The sequence below is a fragment of the Triticum dicoccoides genome, chromosome 3A (assembly GCF_002162155.2).
Source record: "Triticum dicoccoides isolate Atlit2015 ecotype Zavitan chromosome 3A, WEW_v2.0, whole genome shotgun sequence".
NCBI classification, from domain to species: domain Eukaryota; kingdom Viridiplantae; phylum Streptophyta; class Magnoliopsida; order Poales; family Poaceae; genus Triticum; species Triticum dicoccoides.
The window spans coordinates 10,825,675-10,849,564 of NC_041384.1; the positions used below are offsets into that span (position 1 = coordinate 10,825,675).

At 46.0% G+C, this 23,890-nt stretch overlaps 1 protein-coding gene across 1 annotated transcript in view; it reads right to left on the bottom strand.

Annotated features, from left to right (window-relative positions):
- LOC119271694 overlaps positions 1-23,083 on the bottom strand; it is a 35,805-nt gene extending 12,722 nt beyond the window's left edge. The window contains exons 1-2 of the mRNA XM_037553421.1: positions 22,979-23,083; positions 22,318-22,737 (exon numbers count right to left, since the gene is read on the bottom strand). Coding sequence (XP_037409318.1) covers positions 22,318-22,737; positions 22,979-23,083 — 525 coding nt within the window. The remainder of the gene's footprint in view (positions 1-22,317; positions 22,738-22,978) is intronic.
- Positions 23,084-23,890: the final 807 nt, after the last annotated feature.

Here is a 23,890-nt window from a genome sequence, read left to right on the forward strand (position 1 = left end):
GAGCTCTCCCCCCTCTATCCCCTCTCCCTAGCCCCCGGCGACCACCATGGGCGCCGCCCCTCCCCGAGCCCATACACACACACACACACATTTCCTTAAGTTAATTAGTATATACGTATCTTTGTATGTTTAATTAGTTTACATGTTTTAGATTATTATTTTTTCATTAGTATATATGTATGAATGCATGTTAGATGGATATAATTAGTGTTTAATTAGTATGGATTTTTTATATAATGTTGTTTTCTTTTTTTAATGGATGTATAGAAGTTGTTTTTTCTGTTTTTAGTGTTAGATGCTTAATTAGTATGAAATTGCATATAAAATTGCTTAATTAGTATAATAGCATTTTTTGAATTTGTATATAAGAAATCACAATCCAATAATTTTAAAAAAATAATTTTGCGTCATATAGTATTTTTTTTCTTGACGATGTCCGGCCCGCATCCTCGCCGTCGACCCGATTGCCATGACGTACTGCTTCAGAGGACCCATGTCCGGGACTGGGCTCCGCCGGGCTGGCACTGGGAGGTGCTACCTTCAGGGGCTCGCCGCTTGGTGAGGAACCCGGGTCCCGTCATCGACCCTGATCTCCTTCGGTGGCGTTCATGTGGGCCACGTTCGGTGCAGAGGGAGCCGGCCCCGCCGGAGGTGGTGCGTCGCAGCTATGGTGCGCAGCGATACGAGTCGAGGTAGTACAGGAGGTACAGGCGGAGGCATGCGTATAAATATGGTTCAAGCAGCCTCGCTCCTCTTCCAGAGGCCTTATGACATGACCAAAGAGCAAAACGATGCCATAGTGCGGGCCGAAGTGGACGCCCATTTTAGACTGAAACCGGCACTGCCACCGAGGGAGAAAGTGCCTGAGGAAAAGATTGACCACTTCATTCGTTTGGCTAGACCAGCAGCTCCCAAGCCTGTTGACTCAGACTATGAGCACCAAATCAGGAAGGCACATCGAGCACGACTATAGAAAGAAGCGAGCTCGAGCTCGAGCCAACAAGAAGCTGTCAAAAAGGCGGAAAAATCGTTCCCCAGCTGGGAGAACAGGCGGCGCAATCGATCCCCCCGCTTGTTGTGCCAACAACACATGAGAGTACGCGCGCCCAATATTATTGTGGGCAAACCGTTCCCCAGCTGAACAATCTGGTAATAACCGAGGAGCATATAAGGAATGCTAAAATGCTCGGTATCAGTGTTGGACAACTCCTCGACATCGAGCCCATGTCTCCGCTTAGAGAGGAGGAAATAAAACGGCAATATGTCCGCGGCCAACCTTTGGTCAAGTCCGAGGAGGTCAAGAACCTCCCAACGAGAATGTATGAATTGCATCAATGGTACATGAACATTACCAAGATTTCTAATCGAGAGTCCCTCATGGTGAATGTCAAGGCGGAGCATTACTTCCATGAGAAAGTTCTGGCCGTTGAGTATACAGAACTGTTTCAATTATTCAATCAAGACGCACTCGACAAATCTCTCGTCAGTTGCTATTGTATGTAACTGATTTCTTTCTGTAATTTAAGTCTCAAACTAGCCGTACTGATCTTTTTGATCAATCATTACCTGTAATTATCGTCACTATATTTTTTTCTGTGGTATTATGCAGGATGAAGATGTATGAAATAAAAAAATCTGGACGCTATGCCATTGGGTTCATTGACCCTAATACCGTTAATGAGTACACATGGAATATTCCAAATTGTCGAGCAAGTTTAGAGGAAAGCATGCTAGAGTTCTTCAAGCGACTCAATAGCAATGAAGATATACTACTTCCTTATAACTTCCTGTGAGTCACATTGTCTTGTACTACAAATTCTATTTTTGCTTACTAGCTAGCTAGATGTTAATAATTAAGTGTATATGGTTTATGCTAGTTGATTAGTGTTGTGCACATGCCCGCTTAATTAAGACATGCAAACGTGTGCGCATGCAGTTTCCACTGGATCTTGTTAATCATTAAAGTTGATAAAGGAACAGTTGAAGTACTGGACTCACTACTTAATGAAGAAAGTGACTTCGCCATCTTAAAGGGGATAGTCGGCAGGTAATTTCAATCATTATTAACTATATCTCAGCCTATTTAATTAGTTCGTCATTTCCTGATATTAACTATTTAATAACCCCTTTATTCATTTTCTTTGCTGGCGGACAGGGCTTGAGCAAAGTTCATCAAAGTGACTCCAGGCAAATGGCGACAAAAGCTGTTTTGGTTTCGAACCAAGGTAAATAATTAAGTATTACTAGTTAGCTTACCATCTCTTTAATTTTGTTTCAATACCATTAGTTAATTATCATGCTTAATTAATTATTATCTGATTAAATTTCATTTTCGCAAAGGCCCTGAGGCAGGCTTCAGAGACTAATCTGTGTGTATACTACGTTTGCGAGAACATTCGCATGATGACGTCCGAAAGGAGCAAATCTCAAAGACAGGAAGGGGTACGTTTGCCAGAACACTATTCACAATATTTACATCATTATCGATATCTAATCACACAACTAATACACATACATATTGATCTCCTTCTTAATAGTTTAAAGAGGTGCGGGAGAAGCTCCTAGCAACGGAGCGCATACTAGAACTTCAAGAGGAAATAGCGGGATGTTTGCTCGATCAGGTCATAGATCCCAAAGGAGAATACTATTACCCGCTATCGCCCCATGAACCACTTGTCATCGTGCTCCGAAGACACCAAGACAACATGTAGGAGAAATTATATATATATATATATATATATATATATATATATATATATATATATATATATAACGTGTACAATACGTACTATCTAAAATACCAGCAAACAAAAAATTAAATAGAAAATACAAAATTAATGTAAAAATAAAAAATAAAACCGAAACCACCCCAGACATTTAGTGCCGGTTGATGTTACCAACCGGTACTAATGTCCTACACGCACCCGGGCCTGGCTCGTGTCACGTGGTGGCACTTTAGCGCTGGTTCGTGATGAACCGGTACTAAAGGGGGGAGGGGGGGCATCTTTAGTCCCCACTCTTTAGTGCCGGAACCGGCACTAAAAGCCCTTAAAAACCGGCGCTAAAACCCGGTTCTGCACTAGTGTTACAGGCTCATAACGCAGCTTGGCTGCTATGGCACTATGTTTGATCTTGCTAAGTTGGAGGCATGTGTTTCTCTCCTCCGGTGAAAACTTCGGCGACCGAGGTGGCTGGACTCTTTGACGACGATGATGTAAATTTCCTTGTGTGCTGTCTCTCCGGACTGTTCCGGACTATTATGAATGAATACATGGTTCTTCTCCTAAAAAAAAGGCTCATGCAAGAGCCAAATCATCTCTAATCAAAGTATCAAACTGGCAAAGCCAACAGCCGATCGACACCTCTTTGTGATCGAAAATCCTCCCGCGACGCTCTTTCCAAACGTGCCAAACCACATATACGTCAAGAACACTACATATACGCACTTTTGCCGTTTTGGTTATGCCCGGTCGCCAAGAACACCACATATAACCAGCTAGCTAGCACAAATTAAGGAGCAAGGAAGAGCCAAGCACACAAACAGTACATCACGCCTGCGTACCTTGTGGGCTGTCGATCGATGCTGCGAGTATGATAGATGCTACCCTTCTGTTGGCAAACACAGGCAGGCGCAAATATATAAGATGGGTCGTTTATTAGAAGAAGAAAAAAAATTGCCAATTAGATTAGTTTATTGAAATTGACGATAGTGACACGGTTTGGCAGAGCAGAGACTCGAACACTCGACGTGACAAGATTAACCACTGCACTGACTGTGCGTATGTTGACACGGACCTAATAAATTCTCTATTTATGTAGAGAACAAAAAAAATTGAATTTCAATGTATATGTACAGTTGCACTGTCGGCCCACCATGACCCAATGGGCTAGATCCGATAATAGTGCACGTACCGAGTCATTGTTCCTGACCGCCCGATGCCATCCATCACCACCACGCCATCATTTCCTCCACCTCTGCCGGGTCCATCCAACAACTGTATTGTCGTCCGGGAGGGCGCGGTGAGGAGCTCGTTTCAGCGCCATCGCCACATCGCGCGAGTACATATGGGGCATCTAGTGATCGGGGCCTGACGCCTCCTCGTGCACGCCACCATTATCCTAGACCTGTTCGGCCAGGAGCTGCAGGAGGGTGAGGACGTCCGCCTACATCCTCGCACTAGTTGATTATCGTGGTTTCCGCCTACATCACCATGCTCGTCGTGGTGTCCATTGGCGTAACGAGGTGGATGAAAAGAGCCATGGACAAGCTAGCTGAATGCGTGTCCCAAGCACCAAGGCAATTACTACCTCCGTCCCGGTTTATTAGTCCCCATCATATTTTGGGTCAAAGTTTGACCATATATTTGACTAGCAAAACGTTAATGCATGTCGTCAAAAATTATATTGTTGGCTTGGTATTTGAATGTAGACATGTAGTTTCAAATGATATTGTTTTTGCTACGTATAACTTATATGTTATTAGTTAAAATCATGGTCAAAATATGACCCAAAATACAAGGGGGACTAGTAAACCAGGACGGATGTAGAAATTGTGTTTCGGTTCCTGGGTCACACCTCGACGCCTCTTCATTTTTTGCCTTCAATCTAGATCTTAGTTCCCTCTTTGTTTGATACACGTAGAGTCCATCTTTCTTGAGTTCATGGTGGATTTTTAATTGATTTTTTCCTTTAATGCTTGGAGATGAAAAATGGGATATTTCATGCTTGCTTTTGTTCATGAGACGGTCAAGATCTGGTTGGTGTAATTTTCATGTTTATTAGTTTTTGTTTGTCCATGAAACTCCAAAGAAAAAAGTTCATGATTATTCGTTCATGCATGATCCGATTGATTTCTTATATCGGCTTTCTTTGTTCACAATAGTAACTACGATGAAATGGCTCCAAACAAAAAGAGAATAGAGAGGAAAATTCTGACAATAATTCGTTGCCTAGCCGAGTGAAACTATTTTGAAGAATATAGAAAAAGAATGGAAAAATATGAAAGTTTTGAAACATGATTATAACTAATAGAGAATCTAGGAAACTGATAAGACATGCCTTAAATTTATTTCAAATAGAACTGAAACTATTGCCAAAACTCATAATTTAGCTCGCACTGTATTTCATAGAGGTTCGTTATAGATGTTATCAGGGAACAAGTCCAAAAGGGCATCGCTCTATGAGAAAACCACAAGTACAAGCCAACTGTGGTTGCCAAACCGTTGTAGATGTTTCACATGAATTTTTATACAAGCATGTTTCAGAAAGGTTTGCAAAAGCAGTTCCAATCATTTTACTGGAAATGGTTCAAAGACCATATGCATGAGCATGAACATTAAGATATCAAATCATTCAACAATTTCTTTCTATTGTATTTATGATTATTATTTGTCAAACCTGAGCCTTTTTCTTCTCTGAAAAGTAAGAAAACTGAAATTGGTGGATAAAACTGCAACCGTGAACAAAAATAAACCAGCGGTTCATGTCTAATGAACTAGGGACTGTTGTTTCTGACAATGGCCAATAAATAGATAAAGAAGAAGTTTAGGTAATCTTCTGCTATAAGGGGAATGATCGGAGACTGAATAGGCTAGGGTTCGAATATGATTTTGCAAACCACCACCTGATCAACAACTTGGAGCCAATGTTTAGGGTTTCCCACCTATCCCTCTCTCTGGTCTCTGGTCTCTGGTCTCTGGTCTTTGTCAGTTGCATTTGGTGGAATTAATTCTCGATAGCGTCTAGAAATGCACTGCATGACCAGCCAATAGCGACTTCAGACCACAAAATCATGTAATCAAAACACAATTTTCAATCATAATTATGTACACATAGTAGAAATTACGCAACATACGTCTGGAATAAGAGCACCGGTCAGAAGCATGGGTGGGAAACACGCGTAGGGGAGCATCAAGCGGAGTTGATCACGCATGTGGAATGAGGGCCAGTATTCATGTATTGGAAGCAACCTTGACTTTTTGTACCTAATAGTACTAGTACACTACCGGACTCGCGGGCTATGCCTACGGCCACGGGCCGTCGGCATAGGCCCCTAGGCCGTCGGCATAGATCTATGCCTACGGCTGCCGTCGGCATAGCCCCGTTGGCGTAGATGTCGTCAGCGTAGTCTTGTCAGACCGTCGGCATAGTATAGCCGTCGGCATAGGGGCCTATGCCGACGGCCTGACGTCAGCCGTCGGCATAGTATAGCCGTCGGCAGTGTTTTTCGTCTGACGGCAACGGACAGCGTCGTCAAAAGCGCTGACGAATCACGCAATGCCACGTCGCAGAGCTATGCCGATGGCAAAGCCGTCGGCATACCTCTGCCACGTGGCGACCCGTGGTGTCCCTGGTGGCAGGGCTATGCCTACAGCAAAGCCGTAGGCATAGATGAATCTGCCGTCGGCATATCTCTGCCACATGGCAGCTCCTGGTTTCTCCTGGCAGCAGGGCTATGCCTACGGCAAAGCCGTCGGCATAGATTTTCATATATGCCTACGGCTTTGCTGTAGGCATAGATGTGCCACGTGGCAAGCCCTGGTAACTCCTGGGCGTATATATGCCGACGGCTTTGCCGTAGGCATAGTTTTTTTCCCTGTTTTCTCTTTTCCAATTCATTTGACAGCATTTCAAAACAGAACAATATGAAATTATGCAGAAATATGACAATTCATCATGTAAACATACTCAAGTTCATCTAAACATACTCAAGTTCACCATCATCATCTAAACATACTCAAGTTCATCACATCATCTAAAGATCATCACCGACGGAAGTTCATGAACATAAAAGTAGTGCAAGACATGAAACATGATAAAAGTAGGAATATGAAAGGCATGGCACGATGGCCACATGGACCGAATCATCAAGCAAGACCACCTCCGCCAAAACCACCACCTCCGCCATAACCACCACCACCTCCGCCAAAACCACCACCTCCGCCAAAACCACCACCTCCTCCGCCAAAACTGTTGGGGAACGTAGCAGAAATTCAAAAAATTTCCTACGTGTCACCAAGATCTATCTATGGAGAGACCAGCAACGAGTAGAAGGAGAGTGCATCTACATACCCTTGTAGATCGCTAAGCGGAAGCGTTCAAGTGAACGGGGTTGATGGAGTCGTACTCGTCGTGATTCAGATCACCGATGATCAAGTGCCGAACGGACGACACCTCCGCGTTCAACACACGTACAGCCCGGTGACGTCTCCCACGCCTTGATCCAGCAAGGAGAGAGGGAGAGGTTGAGGAAGACTCCATCCAACAGCAGCACAATGGCGTGGTGGTGGTGGAGGAGCGTGGTAATCCCGCAGGGCTTCGCCAAGCACCTACGGGAGAGGAGGAGGTGTCACGGGAGGGAGGGAGGCGCCAAAGGCTCAGGTATGGATGCCCTCCCTTCCCTCCACTATATATAGGGGCAGGGGAGAGGGGGGAGGCGCAGCCTTGCCCCCTACTCCAAGAAAGGGGTGCGGCCAAGAGGGGGGGAGGAGTCCATCCTCCCCAAGGCACCTCGGAGGTGCCTTCCCCCTCGAGGACTCTTCCCTCTAGGGTTCCCTAGGCGCATGGGCCTCTTGGGGCTGGTTCCCTTGGCCCATGTAGGCCAAGGCGCACCCCCTACAGCCCATGTGGCCCTCCGGGGCAGGTGGACCCACCCGGTGGGCTCCCGGGACCCTTCCGGTGGTCCCGGTACAATACCGATGACCCCGAAACTTGTCCCGATGGCCGAAACAGGACTTCCTATATATAAATCTTTACCTCCGGACCATTCCGGAACTCCTCGTGACGTCCGGGATCTCATCCGGGACTCCGAACAACATTCGGTAACCACATACAAGCTTCCTTTATAACCCTAGCGTCATCGAACCTTAAGTGTGTAGACCCTACGGGTTCGGGAGACATGCAGACATGACCGAGACGTTCTCCGGTCAATAACCAACAGCGGGATCTGGATACCCATGATGGCTCCCACATGTTCCACGATGATCTCATCGGATGAACCACGATGTCAAGGACTTATTCAATCCCGTATTCAATTCCCTTTGTCTATCGGTATGTTACTTGCCCGAGATTCGATCGTCGGTATCCAATACCTTGTTCAATCTCGTTACCGGCAAGTCACTTTACTCGTTCCGTAACACATCATCCCGTGATCAACTCCTTGGTCACATTGCGCATATGATGATGTCCTACCGAGTGGGCCCAGAGATACCTCTCCGTTTACACGGAGTGACAAATCCCAGTCTCGATCCGCATAAAACAATAGATACTTTCGGAGATACCTGTAGTGCACCTTTATAGTCACCCAGTTACGTTGTGACGTTAGATACACCCAAAGCACTCCTACGGTATCCAGGAGTTACACGATCTCATGGTCAAAGGAAGAGATACTTGACATTGGCAAAGCTCTAGCAAACGAACTACACGATCTTTGTGCTATGCTTAGGATTGGGTCTTGTCCATCACATCATTCTCCTAATGATGTGATCCCGTTATCAACGACATCCAATGTCCATAGCCAGGAAACCATGACTATCTGTTGATCACAACGAGCTAGTCAACTAGAGGCTCACTAGGGACATATTGTGGTCTATGTATTCACACGTGTATTACGATTTCCGGATAATACAGTTATAGCATGAATAAAAGACTATTATCATGAACAGAGAAATATAATAATAACACTTTTATTATTGCCTCTAGGGCATATTTCCAACAGTCTCCCACTTGCACTAGAGTCAATAATCTAGTTCACATCGTCATGTGATTAACACTCACAGGTCACATCGCCATGTGACTAATACCCAAGAGTTTACTAGAGTCAGTAGTCTAGTTCACATTACTATGTGATTAACACTCAATGAGTTTTATGTTTGATCATGTTGCTTGTGGGAGAGGTTTTAGTCAACGGGTCTGAACCTTTCAGATCCGTGTGTGCTTTACAAATCTCTATGTCATGTCCTAGATGCAGCTACCACGCTCTATTTGGAGCCATTCCAAATAACTGTTCCACTTGGAGCTATTCTAAATTGTTGCCCCATTGTATGTATCCGGTATCTCTACTTAGAGCTATCCGGATAGGTGTTAAGCTTGCATCGACGTAACCCTTTACGACGAACTCTTTTACCACCTCCATAATTGAGAAAATTCCTTAGTCTACTAGTTACTAAGGATAACTTTGACCGCTGTCCTGTGAGCCATTCTTGGATCACTCTTGTACCCCTTGACTGACTCATGGCAAGGCACACTTTAGGTGCGGTACACAGCATAGCATACTGTAGAGCCTACGTCTTAAGCATAGGGGACGACCTTCGTCCTTTCTCTCCATTATGCCGTGGTCGAGCTTTAAGTCTTAACTTCGTACCTTACAACTCAGGCAAGAACTCCTTCTTTGACTGGTCCATCTTGAACACCTTCAAGATCATGTGAAGGTATGTGCTCATTTGAAAGTATTATTAAGCATTTTGATCTATCCTTATAGATCTTGATGCTCAATGTTCAAGTAGCTTAATCCAGGTTTTCTATTGAAAAACACTTTCAAAATAACCCTATATGCTTTCCAGAAATTCTACATCATTTCTGATCAACAATATGTCAACAACATATACTCATCAGAAATTCTATAGTGCTCCCACTCACTTCTTTGGAAATACAAGTTTCTCATAAACTTTGTATAAATCCAAAATCTTTGATCATCTCATCAAAGCGTACATTCCAACTCCGAGATGCTTACTCCAGTCCTTAGAAGGATCGCTGGAGCTAGCATACCTTTTAGCATCCTTAGGATCGACAAAAACTTTCTGATTGTATTACATACAACCTTTCCTTACGAAAACTGGTAAGGAAACTCGTTTTGACATCCGTCTGCCAGATTTCATAAATGCAGCTAATGCTAATATGATTCCGACGGACTTTAAGCATCGCTACGAGTGAGAAAATCTCATCGTAGTCAACTCCTTGAACTTGTCGGAAAACACTTCGCCACAAGTCGAGCTTCATAGATGGTGACATTACCATCCACGTCCGTCTTCTTCTTAAAAGGTCCATTTATCTCAATGGATTGCCGATCATCGGGCAAGTCCATCAAAGTCCATGCTTTGTTCTGATATATGGATACTATCTCAGATTTCATGGCTTCTAACCATTTGTCGGAATTCGGGCCCACCATCGCTTCTCCATAGCTCGTAGGTTCATTGTTGTCTAGCAACATGACCTTCAAGACAGGATCACCTTACCACTCCGAAGTAGTACGTGTCCTTGTCGTCCTACGAGGTTCGGTAGTGACTTGATCCGAAGCTTCATGATCACTATCATAAGCTTCCACTTCAATTGGTGTAGGTGCCACAGGAACAACTTCCTGTGCCCTGCCACACACTAGTTGAAGTGATGGTTCAATAACCTCATCAAGTCTCCACCATCCTCCCACTCAATTCTTTCGAGAGAAACCTTTCCTCGAGAAAGGACCTGATTCAAGAAACAATCCTTTATTGCTTTTGGATCTGAGACAGGAGGTATACCCAACTGTTTTGGGTGTCCTATGAAGATGCATTTATCCGCTTTGGGTTCTAGCTTATCAGCCTGAAACTTTTTCACATAAGCGTCGTAGCCCCAAACTTTTAAGAAACGACAACTTAGGTTTCTCTAAACCATAATTCATACGGTGTCATCTCAACGGAATTACGTGGTGCCCTATTTAAAGTGAATGTGGTTGTCTCTAATGCCTAACCCATGAACGATAGTGGTAATTCGATAAGAGACATCATGGTATGCATCATATCCAATAGGGTGCAGTTATGATGTTCGGACACACCATCACACTATGGTGTTCCAGGCGGTATTAATTGCGAAACAATTTCCACAATGTCTTAATTGTGTGCCAAAACTCGTAACTCAGATACTCATATCTATGATCTTATCATAGACATTTTATCCTCTTGTCACGATGATCTTCAACTTTACTCTGAAATTACTTGAACCATTCAATAATTCAGACTTGTGTTTCATCAAGTAAATATATTCAACATCTACTCGAATCATCTGTGAAGTAAGAACATAATGATATTCACTGCATGCCTCAGCACTCATTGGACTACACACATCAAAATGTGTTACTTCCAACAAGTTGCTATCTTGTTCCATCTTACTGAAACCGAGGCTTTTCAGTCATCTTGCCCATGTGGTATGATTTGCATATCTCAAGTGATTCAAAATCAAGTGAGTTCAAACGGTCCATTTGCATGGAGTTTCTTCATGCATATATACCAATAGACATGGTTCGCATGTCTCAAACTTTTCAAAAATGAGTGAGTCCAAAGATCCATCAACATGGAGCTTCTTCATGCGTTTTAAACCAATATGACTTACTTGGCAGTGCCACCAGTAAGTGGTACTATCATTACTATCTTATATCTTTTGGCATGAAAATGTGTATCACTACGATCGAGATTCAATAAACCATTCATTTAGGTGCATGACCATCGAAGGTATTATTCAAATAAATAGAGTAACCATTATTCTCCTTAAATGAATAACCGTATTGCGATAGACATAATCCAATCATGTCTATGCTCAACGCAAACACCAAATCTCGATGGTAGAGGGAGCGTGCGATGCTTGATCATATCAACATTGGAAACACTTCCAACACATATCGTCAGCTCACCTTTAGCTAGTCTCCGTTTATGCCGTAGCTTTTATTTCGAGTTACTAACACTTAGCAACCGAACTGGTATCTTATACCCTGGTGCTACTAGGAGTACTAGTAAAGTACACATTAACATAATGTATATCCAATATACTTCTATCGACCTTGCCAGCCTTCTCATCTACCAAGTATCTAGGGTAATCCTGCTCCAGTGGTTGTTCCCCTTATTTACAGAAGCACTTAGTCTCGGGTTTGGGTTCAACCTCGGGTTTCTTCATTGGTGCAGCAGCTGATTTGCCGTTTCATGAAGTATCCCTTCTTTCCCTTGCCCTTCTTGAAACTAGTGGTTTCATCAACCATCAACAATTGATGCTCCTTCTTGATTTCTACTTTCGCGGTGTCAAACAACGCGAATATTTCAAGGATCATCGTATCTATCCCTGATATGTTATAGTTCATCACGAAGCTCTAGCAGCTTGGTGGTAATGACTTCGGAGAAACTATCACTATTTCATCTGGAAGATCAACTCCCACTTGATTCAAGTGATTGTTGTACTCAGACAATCTGAGCACAAGCTCAACAATTGAGCTTCTCTCCTTAGTTTGCAGGCTAAGAAAATCGTCGGAGGTCTCATACCTCTTGACGTGGGCACGAGCCTGAAATCCCAATTTCAGCCCTCGAAACATCTCATATGTTCCGCGACGTTTCGAAAACGTCTTTGGTGCCTCTACTTAAACCATTTATCTGAACTATCACGTAGTTATCAAAACGTGTATGTTCGATGTTCGAAACATCCACAAACGACGTTTGGGGTTCAGCACACTGAGCAGTGCATTAAGGACATAAGCTTTCTACTGATCGCATAATTGCTACTATCAACTTTCAACTATATTTTCTCTAGGAACATATCTAAAACAGTAGAACTAAAGCGCGAGCTACGACATAATTTGCAAAATCCTTTTGACTATGTTCAGGATAATTAAGTTCATCTTATGAACTCCCACTTAGATAGACATCCCTCTGGTCATCTAAGTGATCACATGATCCGAGTCAACTAGGCCGTGTCCGATCATCACGTGAGACGGACTAGTCATCATCGGTGAACATCTTCATGTTGATCGTATCTACCATACGACTCATGCTCGACCTTTCGGTCTCCGTGTTCCGAGGCCATGTCTGCACATGCTAGGCTCGTCAAGTTAACCCTAAGTGTTTTCGCTGTGTAAAACTGTCTTACACCCGTTGTATGTGAACGTAAGAATCCATCACACCCGATCATCACGTGGTGCTTAGAATCGACGAACTGTAGCAACGGTGCACAGTTAGGGGAGAACACTTCTTGAAATTTTGTAAGGGATCATCTTATTTACTACCGTCGTCCTAAGTAAACAAGATGCATAAACATGATAAACATCGCATGCAATCAAATAGTGACATGATATGGCCAATATCATTTTGCTCCTTTTGATCTTCATCTTCGGGGCTCCATGATCATCATCGTCACCGGCATGACACCATGATCTCCATCATCATGATCTCCATCATCGTGTCTTCATGAAGTTGTCACGCCAACGACTACTTCTACTTCTATGACTAACGCGTTTAGCAATAAAGTAAAGTAAGTTACATGGCGTTCTTCAATGACGCACAGGTCATACAAAAAATAAAGACAACTCCTATGGCTCCTGCCGGTTGTCATACTCATCGACATGCAAGTCGTGAATCCTATTACAAGAACATGATCAATCTCATACATCACATATCATTCATCACATTCTTCTTGGCCATATCACATCACATAGCATACCCTGCAAAAACAAGTTAGACGTCCTCTAATTGTTGTTGCATGTTTTACGTGGCTGCTATGGGTTTCTAGCAAGAACGTTTCTTACCTACGCAAGACCACAACGTGATATGCCAATTGCTATTTACCCTTCATAAGGACCCTTTTCATCGAATCCGTTCCGACTAAAGTGGGAGAGACTGGCACCCGCTAGCCACCTTATGCACCAAGTGCATGTCAATCAGTGGAACCTGTCTCACGTAAGAGTACGTGTAAGGTCGGTCCGGGCCGCTTCATCCCACAATACCGTTGAAACAAGATTGGACTAGTAACGGTAAGCATATTGAACAACATCAACGCCCACAACTACTTTGTGTTCTACTCGTGCAAAGAATCTACGCAATAGACCTAGCTCATGATGCCACTGTTGGGGAACGTAGCAGAAATTCAAAATTTTCCTACGTGTCACCAAGATCTATCTATGGAGAGACCAGCAACGAGTAGAAAGAGAGTGCATCTACATACCCTTGTAGATCGCTAAGCGGAAGCGTTCAAGTGAACGGGGTTGATGGAGTCGTACTCGTCGTGATTCAAATCACCGATGATCCTAGTGCCGAACGGACGGCACCTCCGCGTTCAACACACGTACATCCCAGTGACGTCTCCCACGCCTTGATCCAGCAAGGAGAGAGGGAGAGGTTGAGGAAGACTCCATCCAACAGCAGCACAACGGCGTGGTGGTGGTGGAGGAGCGTGGCAATCCAGCAGGGCTTCGCCAAGCACCATGGGAGAGGAGGAGTAGGGAGAGAGGTAGGGCTGTGCCAGAACTTCGTGTATAGCTCCCATGCGCCTCCCCACTATATATAGGGGTGGAGGGGCTGGTTTCTTGCCCTCCAAGTCCATTGGGGCGTTGGCCAAGGTGGGAGGAAAGAAATCTCATTATTTCCTTCCCCACCGATTGTTATCCCCCCTTTTTAGGGATCTTGATCTTATCCCTTCGGGATATGATCTTATTCCTTCTAAGGGGGGATCTTGGTGCGCCTTGACCAGGGGTGTGGGGCCTTGCCCCCACTACCCACGTCCATGTGGGCCCCCCCATGCAGGTGGGCCCCACTCCGGAACCTTCTAGAACCTTCCCGGTACAATACCGAAAAATCCCGAACATTTTCCGGTGGCCAAAATAGGACTTCCCATATATAAATCTTTACCTCCGGACCATTCCGGAACTCCTCGTGACGTCCGGGATCTCATCCAGGACTCCGAACAACATTCGGTAACCACATACAAACTTCCTTTATAACCCTAGCGTCATCGAACCTTAAGTGTGTAGACCCTACGGGTTCGGGAGACATGTAGACATGACCGAGACGTTCTCCGGTCAATAACCAACAGCGGGATCTGGATACCCATGATGGCTCCCACATGTTCCACGATGATCTCATCGGATGAACCACGATGTCAAGGACTTAATCAATCCCGTATTCAATTCCCTTTGTCTATCGGTATGTTACTTGCCCGAGATTCGATCATCGGTATCCAATACCTTGTTCAATCTCGTTACCGGCAAGTCACTTTACTCGTTCCATAACACATCATCCCGTGATCAACTCCTTGGTCACATTGCGCATATGATGATGTCCTACCGAGTGGGCCCAGAGATAACTCTCCGTTTACACGGAGTGACAAATCCCAGTCTCGATCCGCATAAAACAATAGATACTTTCGGAGATACCTGTAGTGCACCTTTATAGTCACCCAGTTACGTTGTGACGTTTGATACACCCAAAGCACTCCTACGGTATCCAGGAGTTACACGCTCTCATGGTCGAAGGAAGAGATACTTGACATTGGCAAAGCTCTAGCAAATGAACTACACGATCTTTTGTGCTAGTCTTAGGATTGGGTCTTGTCCATCACATCATTCTCCTAATGATGTGATCCCGTTATCAACGACATCCAATGCCCATAGCCAGGAAACCATGACTATCTGTTGATCACAACGAGCTAGTCAACTAGAGGCTCACTAGGGACATATTGTGGTCTATGTATTCACACGTGTATTACGATTTCCGGATAATACAGTTATAGCATGAATAAAAGACAATTATCATTAACAAGGAAATATAATAATAATACTTTTATTATTGCCTCTAGGGCATATTCACACGTGTATTTCGAGTTAGCTTTTATTTCCGGATAATACAGTTATATAATAATAATACGTTAGCTAGTCTCCGTTTATTCCGTAGCTTTTATTTCGAGTTACTAACACTTAGCAACCGAACCGGTATCCAATATCCTGGTGCTACTAGGAGTACTAGTAAAGTACACATTAACATAATGTATATCCAATATACTTCTATCGACCTTGCCAGCCTTCTCATCTACCAAGTATCTAGGGTAATGCTGCTCCAGTGGTTGTTCCCCTTATTACAGAAGCACTTAGTCTCGGGTTTGGGTTCAACCTTGGGTTTCTTCACTAGAGCAGCAGCTGAATTGCCGTTTCATGAAGTATCCCTTTGTTCCCTTGCCCTTCTTGAAACTAGTGGTTTCACCAACCATCAACAATTGATGCTCCTTCTTGATTTCTACTTTCGCGGTGTCAAACATCATGAATATTTCAAGGATCATCATATCTATCCTTGATATGTTATAGTTAATCACGAAGCTCTAGCAGCTTGGTGGCAATGACTTTGGGGAAACATCACTATCTCATCTGGAGGATCAACTCCCACTCGATTCAAGTGATTGTTGTGCTCAGACAATCTGAGCACAAGCTCAATGATTGAGCTTTTCTCCCTTAGTTTGCAGGCTAAGAAAATCGTCGGAGGTGTTATACCTCTTGACGTGGGCACGAGCCTGAAATCCCAATTTCAGCCCTCGAAACATCTCATATGTTCCGCGACGTTTCGAAAACGTCTTTGGTGCCTCTACTCAAACCATTTAATTGAACTATCACGTAGTTATCAAAACGTGTATGTCCGATGTTCGCAACATCGACAAACGACGTTGGGGTTCAGCACACTGAGCGGTGCATTAAGGACATAAGCTTTCTACTGATCGCATAATCGCTACTATCAACTTTCAACTATATTTTCTCTAGGAACATATCTAAACAGTGGAACTAAAGCGCGAGCTTACGACATAATTTGCAAAAGGTCTTTTGACTATGTTCAGGATAATTAAGTTCATCTTATGAACTCCCACTCAGATAGACATCCCTCTGGTCATCTAAGTGATTACATGATCCGAGTCAACTAGGCCGTGTCCGATCATCACGTGAGACGGACTAGTCATCATCGGTGAACATCTTCATGTTGATCGTATCTGCTATACGACTCATGCTCGACCTTTCGGTCTCCGTGTTCCGAGGCCATGTCTGTACATGCTAGGCTCGTCAAGTTAACCCTAAGTGTATTGCATGTGTAAATCTGTCTTACACCCGTTGTATGTGAACGTAAGGATCTATCACACCCGATCATCACGTGGTGCTTCGAAACGACGAACTGTAGCAACGGTGCACAGTTAGGGGAGAACACTTCTTGAAATTGTTGTAAGGGATCATCTTATTTACTACCATCGTTCTAAGTAAACAAGATGCATAAACATGATAAACATCACATGCAATCAAATAGTGACATGATATGGCCAATATCATTTTGCTCCTTTTGATCTCCATCTTCGGGGCTCCATGATCATCATCGTCACCGGCATGACACCATGATCTCCATCATCATGATCTCCATCATCGTGTCTTCATGAAGTTGTCTCGCCAACTATTACTTCTACTACTATGGCTACCGGTTAGCAATAAAGTAAAGTAATTACATGGCGTTGTTCAATGACACGCAGGTCATACAATAAATTAAGACAACTCCTATGGCTCCTGCCGGTTGTCATACTCATCGACATGCAAGTCATGATTCCTATTACAAGAACATGATCAATCTCATACATCACATATCATTCATCACATTCTTCTTGGCCATATCACATCACATAGCATACCCTGCAAAAACAAGTTAGACGTCCTCTAATTGTTGTTGCATGTTTTACGTGGCTGCTATGGGTTTCTAGCAAGAACGTTTCTTACCTACGCAAAACCACAACGTGATATGCCAATTGCTATTTACCCTTCATAAGGACCCTTTTCATCGAATCCGTTCCGACTAAAGTGGGAGAGACTGGCACCCGCTAGCCACCTTATGCACCAAGTGCATGTCAATCGGTGGAACCTGTCTCACGTAAGAGTACGTGTAAGGTCGGTCCGGGCCGCTTCATCCCACAATACCGTCGAAACAAGATTGGACTAGTAACGGTAAGAATATTGAACAACATCAACGCCCACAACTACTTTGTGTTCTACTCGTGCAAAGAATCTACGCAATAGACCTAGCTCATGATGCCACTGTTGGGGAACGTAGCAGAAATTCAAAAATTTTCCTACGTGTCACCAAGATCTATCTATGGAGATACCAGCAACGAGTAGAAGGAGAGTGCATCTACATACCCTTGTAGATCGCTAAGCGGAAGCGTTCAAGTGAACAGGGTTGATGGAGTCGTACTCGTCGTGATTCAGATCACCGATGATCAAGTGCCGAACGGACGGCACCTCCGCGTTCAACACACGTACAGCCCGGTGACGTCTCCCACGCCTTGATCCAGCAAGGAGAGAGGGAGAGGTTGAGGAAGACTCCATCCAACAGCAGCACAACGACGTGGTGGTGGTGGAGGAGCGTGGCAATCCCGCAGGGCTTCTCCAAGCACCTACGGGAGAGGAGGAGGTGTCACGGGAGGGAGGGAGGCGCCAAAGGCTCAGGTATGGATGCCCTCCCTTCCCTCCACTATATATAGGGGCAGGGGAGAGGGGGGAGGCGCAGCCTTGCCCCCTACTCCAAGAAAGGGGTGCGGCCAAGAGGGGGGGAGGAGTCCATCCTCCCCAAGGCACCTCGGAGGTGCCTTCCCCCTCGAGGACTCTTCCCTCTAGGGTTCCCTAGGCGCATGGGCCTCTTGGGGCTGGTGCCCTTGGCCCATGTAGGCCAAGGCGCACCCCCTACAGCCCATGTGGCCCCCCGGGGCAGGTGGACCCACCCGGTGGGCTCCCGGGACCCTTCCGGTGGTCCCGGTACAATACCGATGACCCCGAAACTTGTCCCGATGGCCGAAACAGGACTTCCTATATATAAATCTTTACCTCCGGACCATTCCGGAACTCCTCGTGACGTCCGGGATCTCATCTGGGACTCCGAACAACATTCGGTAACCACATACAAGCTTCCTTTATAACCCTAGCGTCATCGAACCTTAAGTGTGTAGACCCTACGGGTTCGGGAGACATGCAGACATGACCGAGACGTTCTCCGGTCAATAACCAACAGCGGGATCTGGATACCCATGATGGCTCCCACATGTTCCACGATGATCTCATCGGATGAACCACGATGTCAAGGACTTATTCAATCCCGTATTCAATTCCCTTTGTCTATCGGTATGTTACTTGCCCGAGATTCGATCGTCGGTATCCAATACCTTGTTCAATCTCGTTACCGGCAAGTCACTTTACTCGTTCCGTAACACGTCATCCCGTGATCAACTCCTTGGTCACATTGCGCATATGATGATGTCCTACCGAGTGGGCCCAGAGATACCTCTCCGTTTACACGGAGTGACAAATCCCAGTCTCGATCCGCATAAAACAATAGATACTTTCAGAGATACCTATAGTGCACCTTTATAGTCACCCAGTTACGTTGTGACGTTAGATACACCCAAAGCACTCCTACGGTATCCAGGAGTTACACGATCTCATGGTCAAAGGAAGAGATACTTGACATTGGCAAAGCTCTAGCAAACGAACTACACGATCTTTGTGCTATGCTTAGGATTGGGTCTTGTCCATCACATCATTCTCCTAATGATGTGATCCCGTTATCAACGACATCCAATGTCCATAGCCAGGAAACCATGACTATCTGTTGATCACAACGAGCTAGTCAACTAGAGGCTCACTAGGGACATATTGTGGTCTATGTATTCACACGTGTATTACGATTTCCGGATAATATAGTTATAGCATGAATAAAAGACTATTATCATGAACAGAGAAATATAATAATAACACTTTTATTATTGCCTCTAGGGCATATTTCCAACAAAAACCACCACCACCTCCGCCAAAACCGCCATCGCGACCACCACCACTCTGCCAGATCGGAGTGACTGGGGTCGACGGAGCAGGAGTCGAGCCACCGGTCCCCTACATGTTTCAGAAAAGATTCTAACGGTAAATATGATATGATAGTGTTTCATGAACGAGAACTAGTTTGCTAGTAGTTAGGCAAATGTACTAACCGGACCATCACTGCCTAGTGCCACCCATTCATCGAACGTGGGAACATGTGGGGGTTCTCCCGCAGGTGGTGGTGGGGGTCCCATTTGTGGTGGATCCGTGCAGTTAGTCCAAGACGCCAACATAGCCTGAATGTTGGTTAAACAAGCAAACTAGAAGATCAGAAGGAATGAAAGTACAAAAATTTAGCTTGGTTTTAAGAGGGCAAAACTAACTGTCATCATCTGACGGTTGTAATCATCGTTTGCCTTCACTCGTTTCAAGTACTCCCGCACCTCGAGATTCCTATGCTCGACAAACTCCTTATATGCCTACATAATTTAGGTTGTTTCTAAGTGAGCAATGCTGAAAATAAACTGAGAATGCTAGATAGAAAAAGATAAAGAGGAAGTACTTACAGCATGCTGGCGGGCTAAGGGAGTCTGTGAATGCCCCGTACTCTCTAACTGGCTCGGGTTGGTAGCCCGAAGCTGTGTGTACGAGATCGAAGGAGTGATCAAGCCGTCGAAACACGGATACCGGCCATTCTTCTTCCCCTGGATGGCCACCACCGCCGTGTCGTCGATCTGATCGAGACTGGGCGACCTCAGCAACAGGAACATCCGGATGCAACTCCTGATAGTGATGAATGTAAGACCCCAGGTACTCCTCGGTCTTGCCGTAGTACTGGCTCTCACCCTCCTTGCGATGACTCCGCTCGCAGGCCGGCTTCCACGACTCCATGTCTGAGAGCGGCCTCTTCAACTTGTCCTCCTACAACGTCAAATAGAAGTCAGCCATACATAAGAACATGACGTAAAGAAGAACAAAAATGCATCATGCACATAGATATACCTTCATGGCCTTGAAGCCCCAGTGGTTCCTGTTTCCTTGGCCGTGTGTCCCGTTGTCTCCACGGTTAGCCCGGGCCTTGATGCTCTTGGCAGCAAACTCTGCATCGGCGCCGAGCCACCTATCCACCAAACTCGCCCATCCGTCATGCCTTCCATAGCACCAACGAGGAACAACCTATGCAAATTTTGGAAGCATGACATGTGAGCACGAAACATATAGTTGACTGCTTGAAACAATGAAAAGTTAGTAATAGTTACCATCATGAACTGCTCCTTGCTCAAGGTAAGTCGTAGCTTCTGCGCTTGAGTTTTGGTCATCTTTTGGTGCAGGTAGTAGTGGTAGTACTGCGAGACGGCAACCCAGCGCACCTCGTACTGCAACTGACGAGCTTTCTTCTTCGCAGCCGCAAGCAAGACCACGTTGGCTCTGGCCTTGTGCTCGTCAAGAACTCTATAGAGTTGCTGCAATCATGCATAAACCAGAAGCAAACAAGGCATGAGTTGAGTGATTCAATAATAAACTATGAACGGAACTGAAGAGAAGTGATTCAGAAGAGAACTTACCCAAATTTTGGTGATCACGGCCTTAGCGGTCGTCCCGTACTCCGCGTTGCTGCAAGCCTCGTAGTGGGCCCAGCTCGTGGCCAAAACCCGCTGCTGCGGGTCCCTGTCTGGCCGCGGGCAGAATAGGCCAGGCCAAAACTCCTTCAACAGGACAGTGATAAGGCCGTTCGGTCTACGGCCCTTTCCGCGAAGGATCCAGTTTCTGCAAAAGAATCAAATGATTGCCATGTGTACAATAAGAAAATGTTGTCATGTGTTGAAAATATGATTGAGAGGCACTTACTCTGTCCCCACAGGTTCAATGAGCCACTTGTGCTCCTCGATAGAAGGTGGTGTAGGTAGTCCGGCATTACCACGCAGCCACCCCTGCGGAGCACCCGGTGGCAAGTCACCCCACAACGCGGGATCAACCTCCCCTCCACCCTCCTCGCCCTCTCCTCACCCTCCTCCTCGGCCTCCTCCTCCTCACCCTCCTCCTCGGCCTCCTCCTCCTCACCCTCCTCCTCGGCCTCCTCCTTCTCGCCATCAGGAACATAATCCTCCTCCTCAGACTCAGAAAGTGGACGAGGTCATGGAATTGTTGCTCACCCTCAGATGTAGAGGATGTAGTCGATCAAAGGATGGACGATCGTGGACCAACACCTCCAATGTCGACGATCACTCCACGAAGATGGAACACCACAAATCCTGTTAATTCCACCGAGTGAAAAAATTAGGTCATCACCTCACATTAAGCATTGACACATTAAACTATGAAAAAAAATCATATTTTCTCAAGTGTCAATTTTGGAAGCACTTATCATATCCCAATTAAGGTAATCACCTCACATTAAGCACTGACATATCATTTTTTTAGCAAGATCATCATGATGAAATAACCACTTATCATATCCCAAATTTGAAGCACATCTCACATAGCTACTTAACAACATCACAAACTGAAAATAAAAAATAAATCATGCATCCATTCATTTTGCCGAGATTCATCCATCCATCTAAGACACATAGAACATCCATCCATCTAACAACCTAACAACATCCAACATCCATCCATTCATACATCCAACATCCATCCATTCATACATCCAACAGTAGCTAAATCATGCAAAAAAATGAAGAAAAAAAGACAAAGGAGTGCTAGCTCACCGAGGAGAGCGGTGTCGCGGCTGTGGAGTTGGGGCCGGCGGTGTAGGGGACGGGAGGGCCGGGGCGTGGCTGGGCCGGCCAGAGAAGCACGGCCAACGGGAGGGCCAGGGTGGTGCGGCCGATGGGGAGGTCAGGGCGCACGGGGGTGGAGAGGACAGGGGCGGGGTCGCGCGCGGCGGCGCTGGGCTGGAGAGGCGGGGACGGGACTGGGCCGGGGTGGAGGCGAGGTGGCGCGGGGTTGGAGAGGCCGGGTCGGGGCTCGGCCGAGTTGGACGGCGGCGGCGGCGCGGGTGTGGAGGAGGAGGCGGCGCGGGTGTGGAGAAGGAGGCGGCGCAGCGTGTCGGGTGGGGAGTCGGGGCGCAATGGGGAATGGGTGGAGGGGGCGAGCCCGTGAGTGGATAAGGCGATGTATGTCGACGGCTAAGCCGTCGGCATATCTGACGATGGCACGTGTCACATATGCCGACGGCTTAGCCGTAGGCATATATATTTTTTAGATTTTTTAATATTTTCTTATAGTTATATTTTTTTCATTTTTTAGATTTTTTAATATTTTCTTATAGTTATTTTTTTAGATTTTTTTATAGTAATATTTTTGCATTTTATGTTTTTATGTATTATTATTTCATATAGATTTTTTAATTCTTTTAACCGCTCAGACCTCTCCTCTCCCGGAACCACACAGAGAGGAGGGGAGGGGAGGCGCCGAACTCGAGTAGCTTCGTCCGCCGAGGTCGTGGCCTGGTCGCGGGTCCGGGAGCGCCATGGCCACCGCCTTGCATGCTCGATTTGGAGCTTAGTTTGTGAGGTGAGTGAAGGGGGAGGGGGTCGTCGACGATGGGGGTGGGGGCGGCGGCGGATCCAAGTCCGTCGGAGGGAGATGGTTGGCGCTCCCAGACACCTGGGAGCAACATCCGGGCCAAACCCACAGCTACATACCCTCCATGTAGACCCGACGCGTCCGTTTCCCCCCTCCGGATGCCGGCGGCGGCGCCATCCATGAGGGGGGCCACACCCCGAAGACGTGTACCGCCTCTTCGGACATGCCACCACACCACCCCGCATGTATGAGGGCCCGGTGCGACGCTCCGGTGGCATTGTACCCCCCAGGGCCCAGTCCCGCCTAACCCTGTAGCATTTGACCACGGGATCTAGCCCTTTGACTTTGCACAGACGGGCTTTGACCAGCGGACCTCCCCGCCCGGTTGTGTTAGGTCAGCCCATAGGAACACTTTGGAGCAACAACCGGGCCAGACCCACAACAAGATACCCTCCGTGTAGACCCGACGCGTCCGTTTCCCCCCTCCAGGTGCCGGCGACGGCGCCGTCCGTGAGGAGGGGCACACCCCGGACACGCGTGCCGGGCGTTTGCAACCACCACAACACTTCCAAACTTGTGAGAGGCCGCCTACGCAAGATTTGGCGGCATGCTAGCCCCCGGAGGCCGCGGCCACAGCCGTAGACGCGCGAAGGGCAATCCGCGTAGAGGGAATTTTTGGGATACTTCTCCATCACCAAAAATTATGAAAAAAATATTATCGTTCCTATAGCACATGTGCCCACGTCGTGCAAA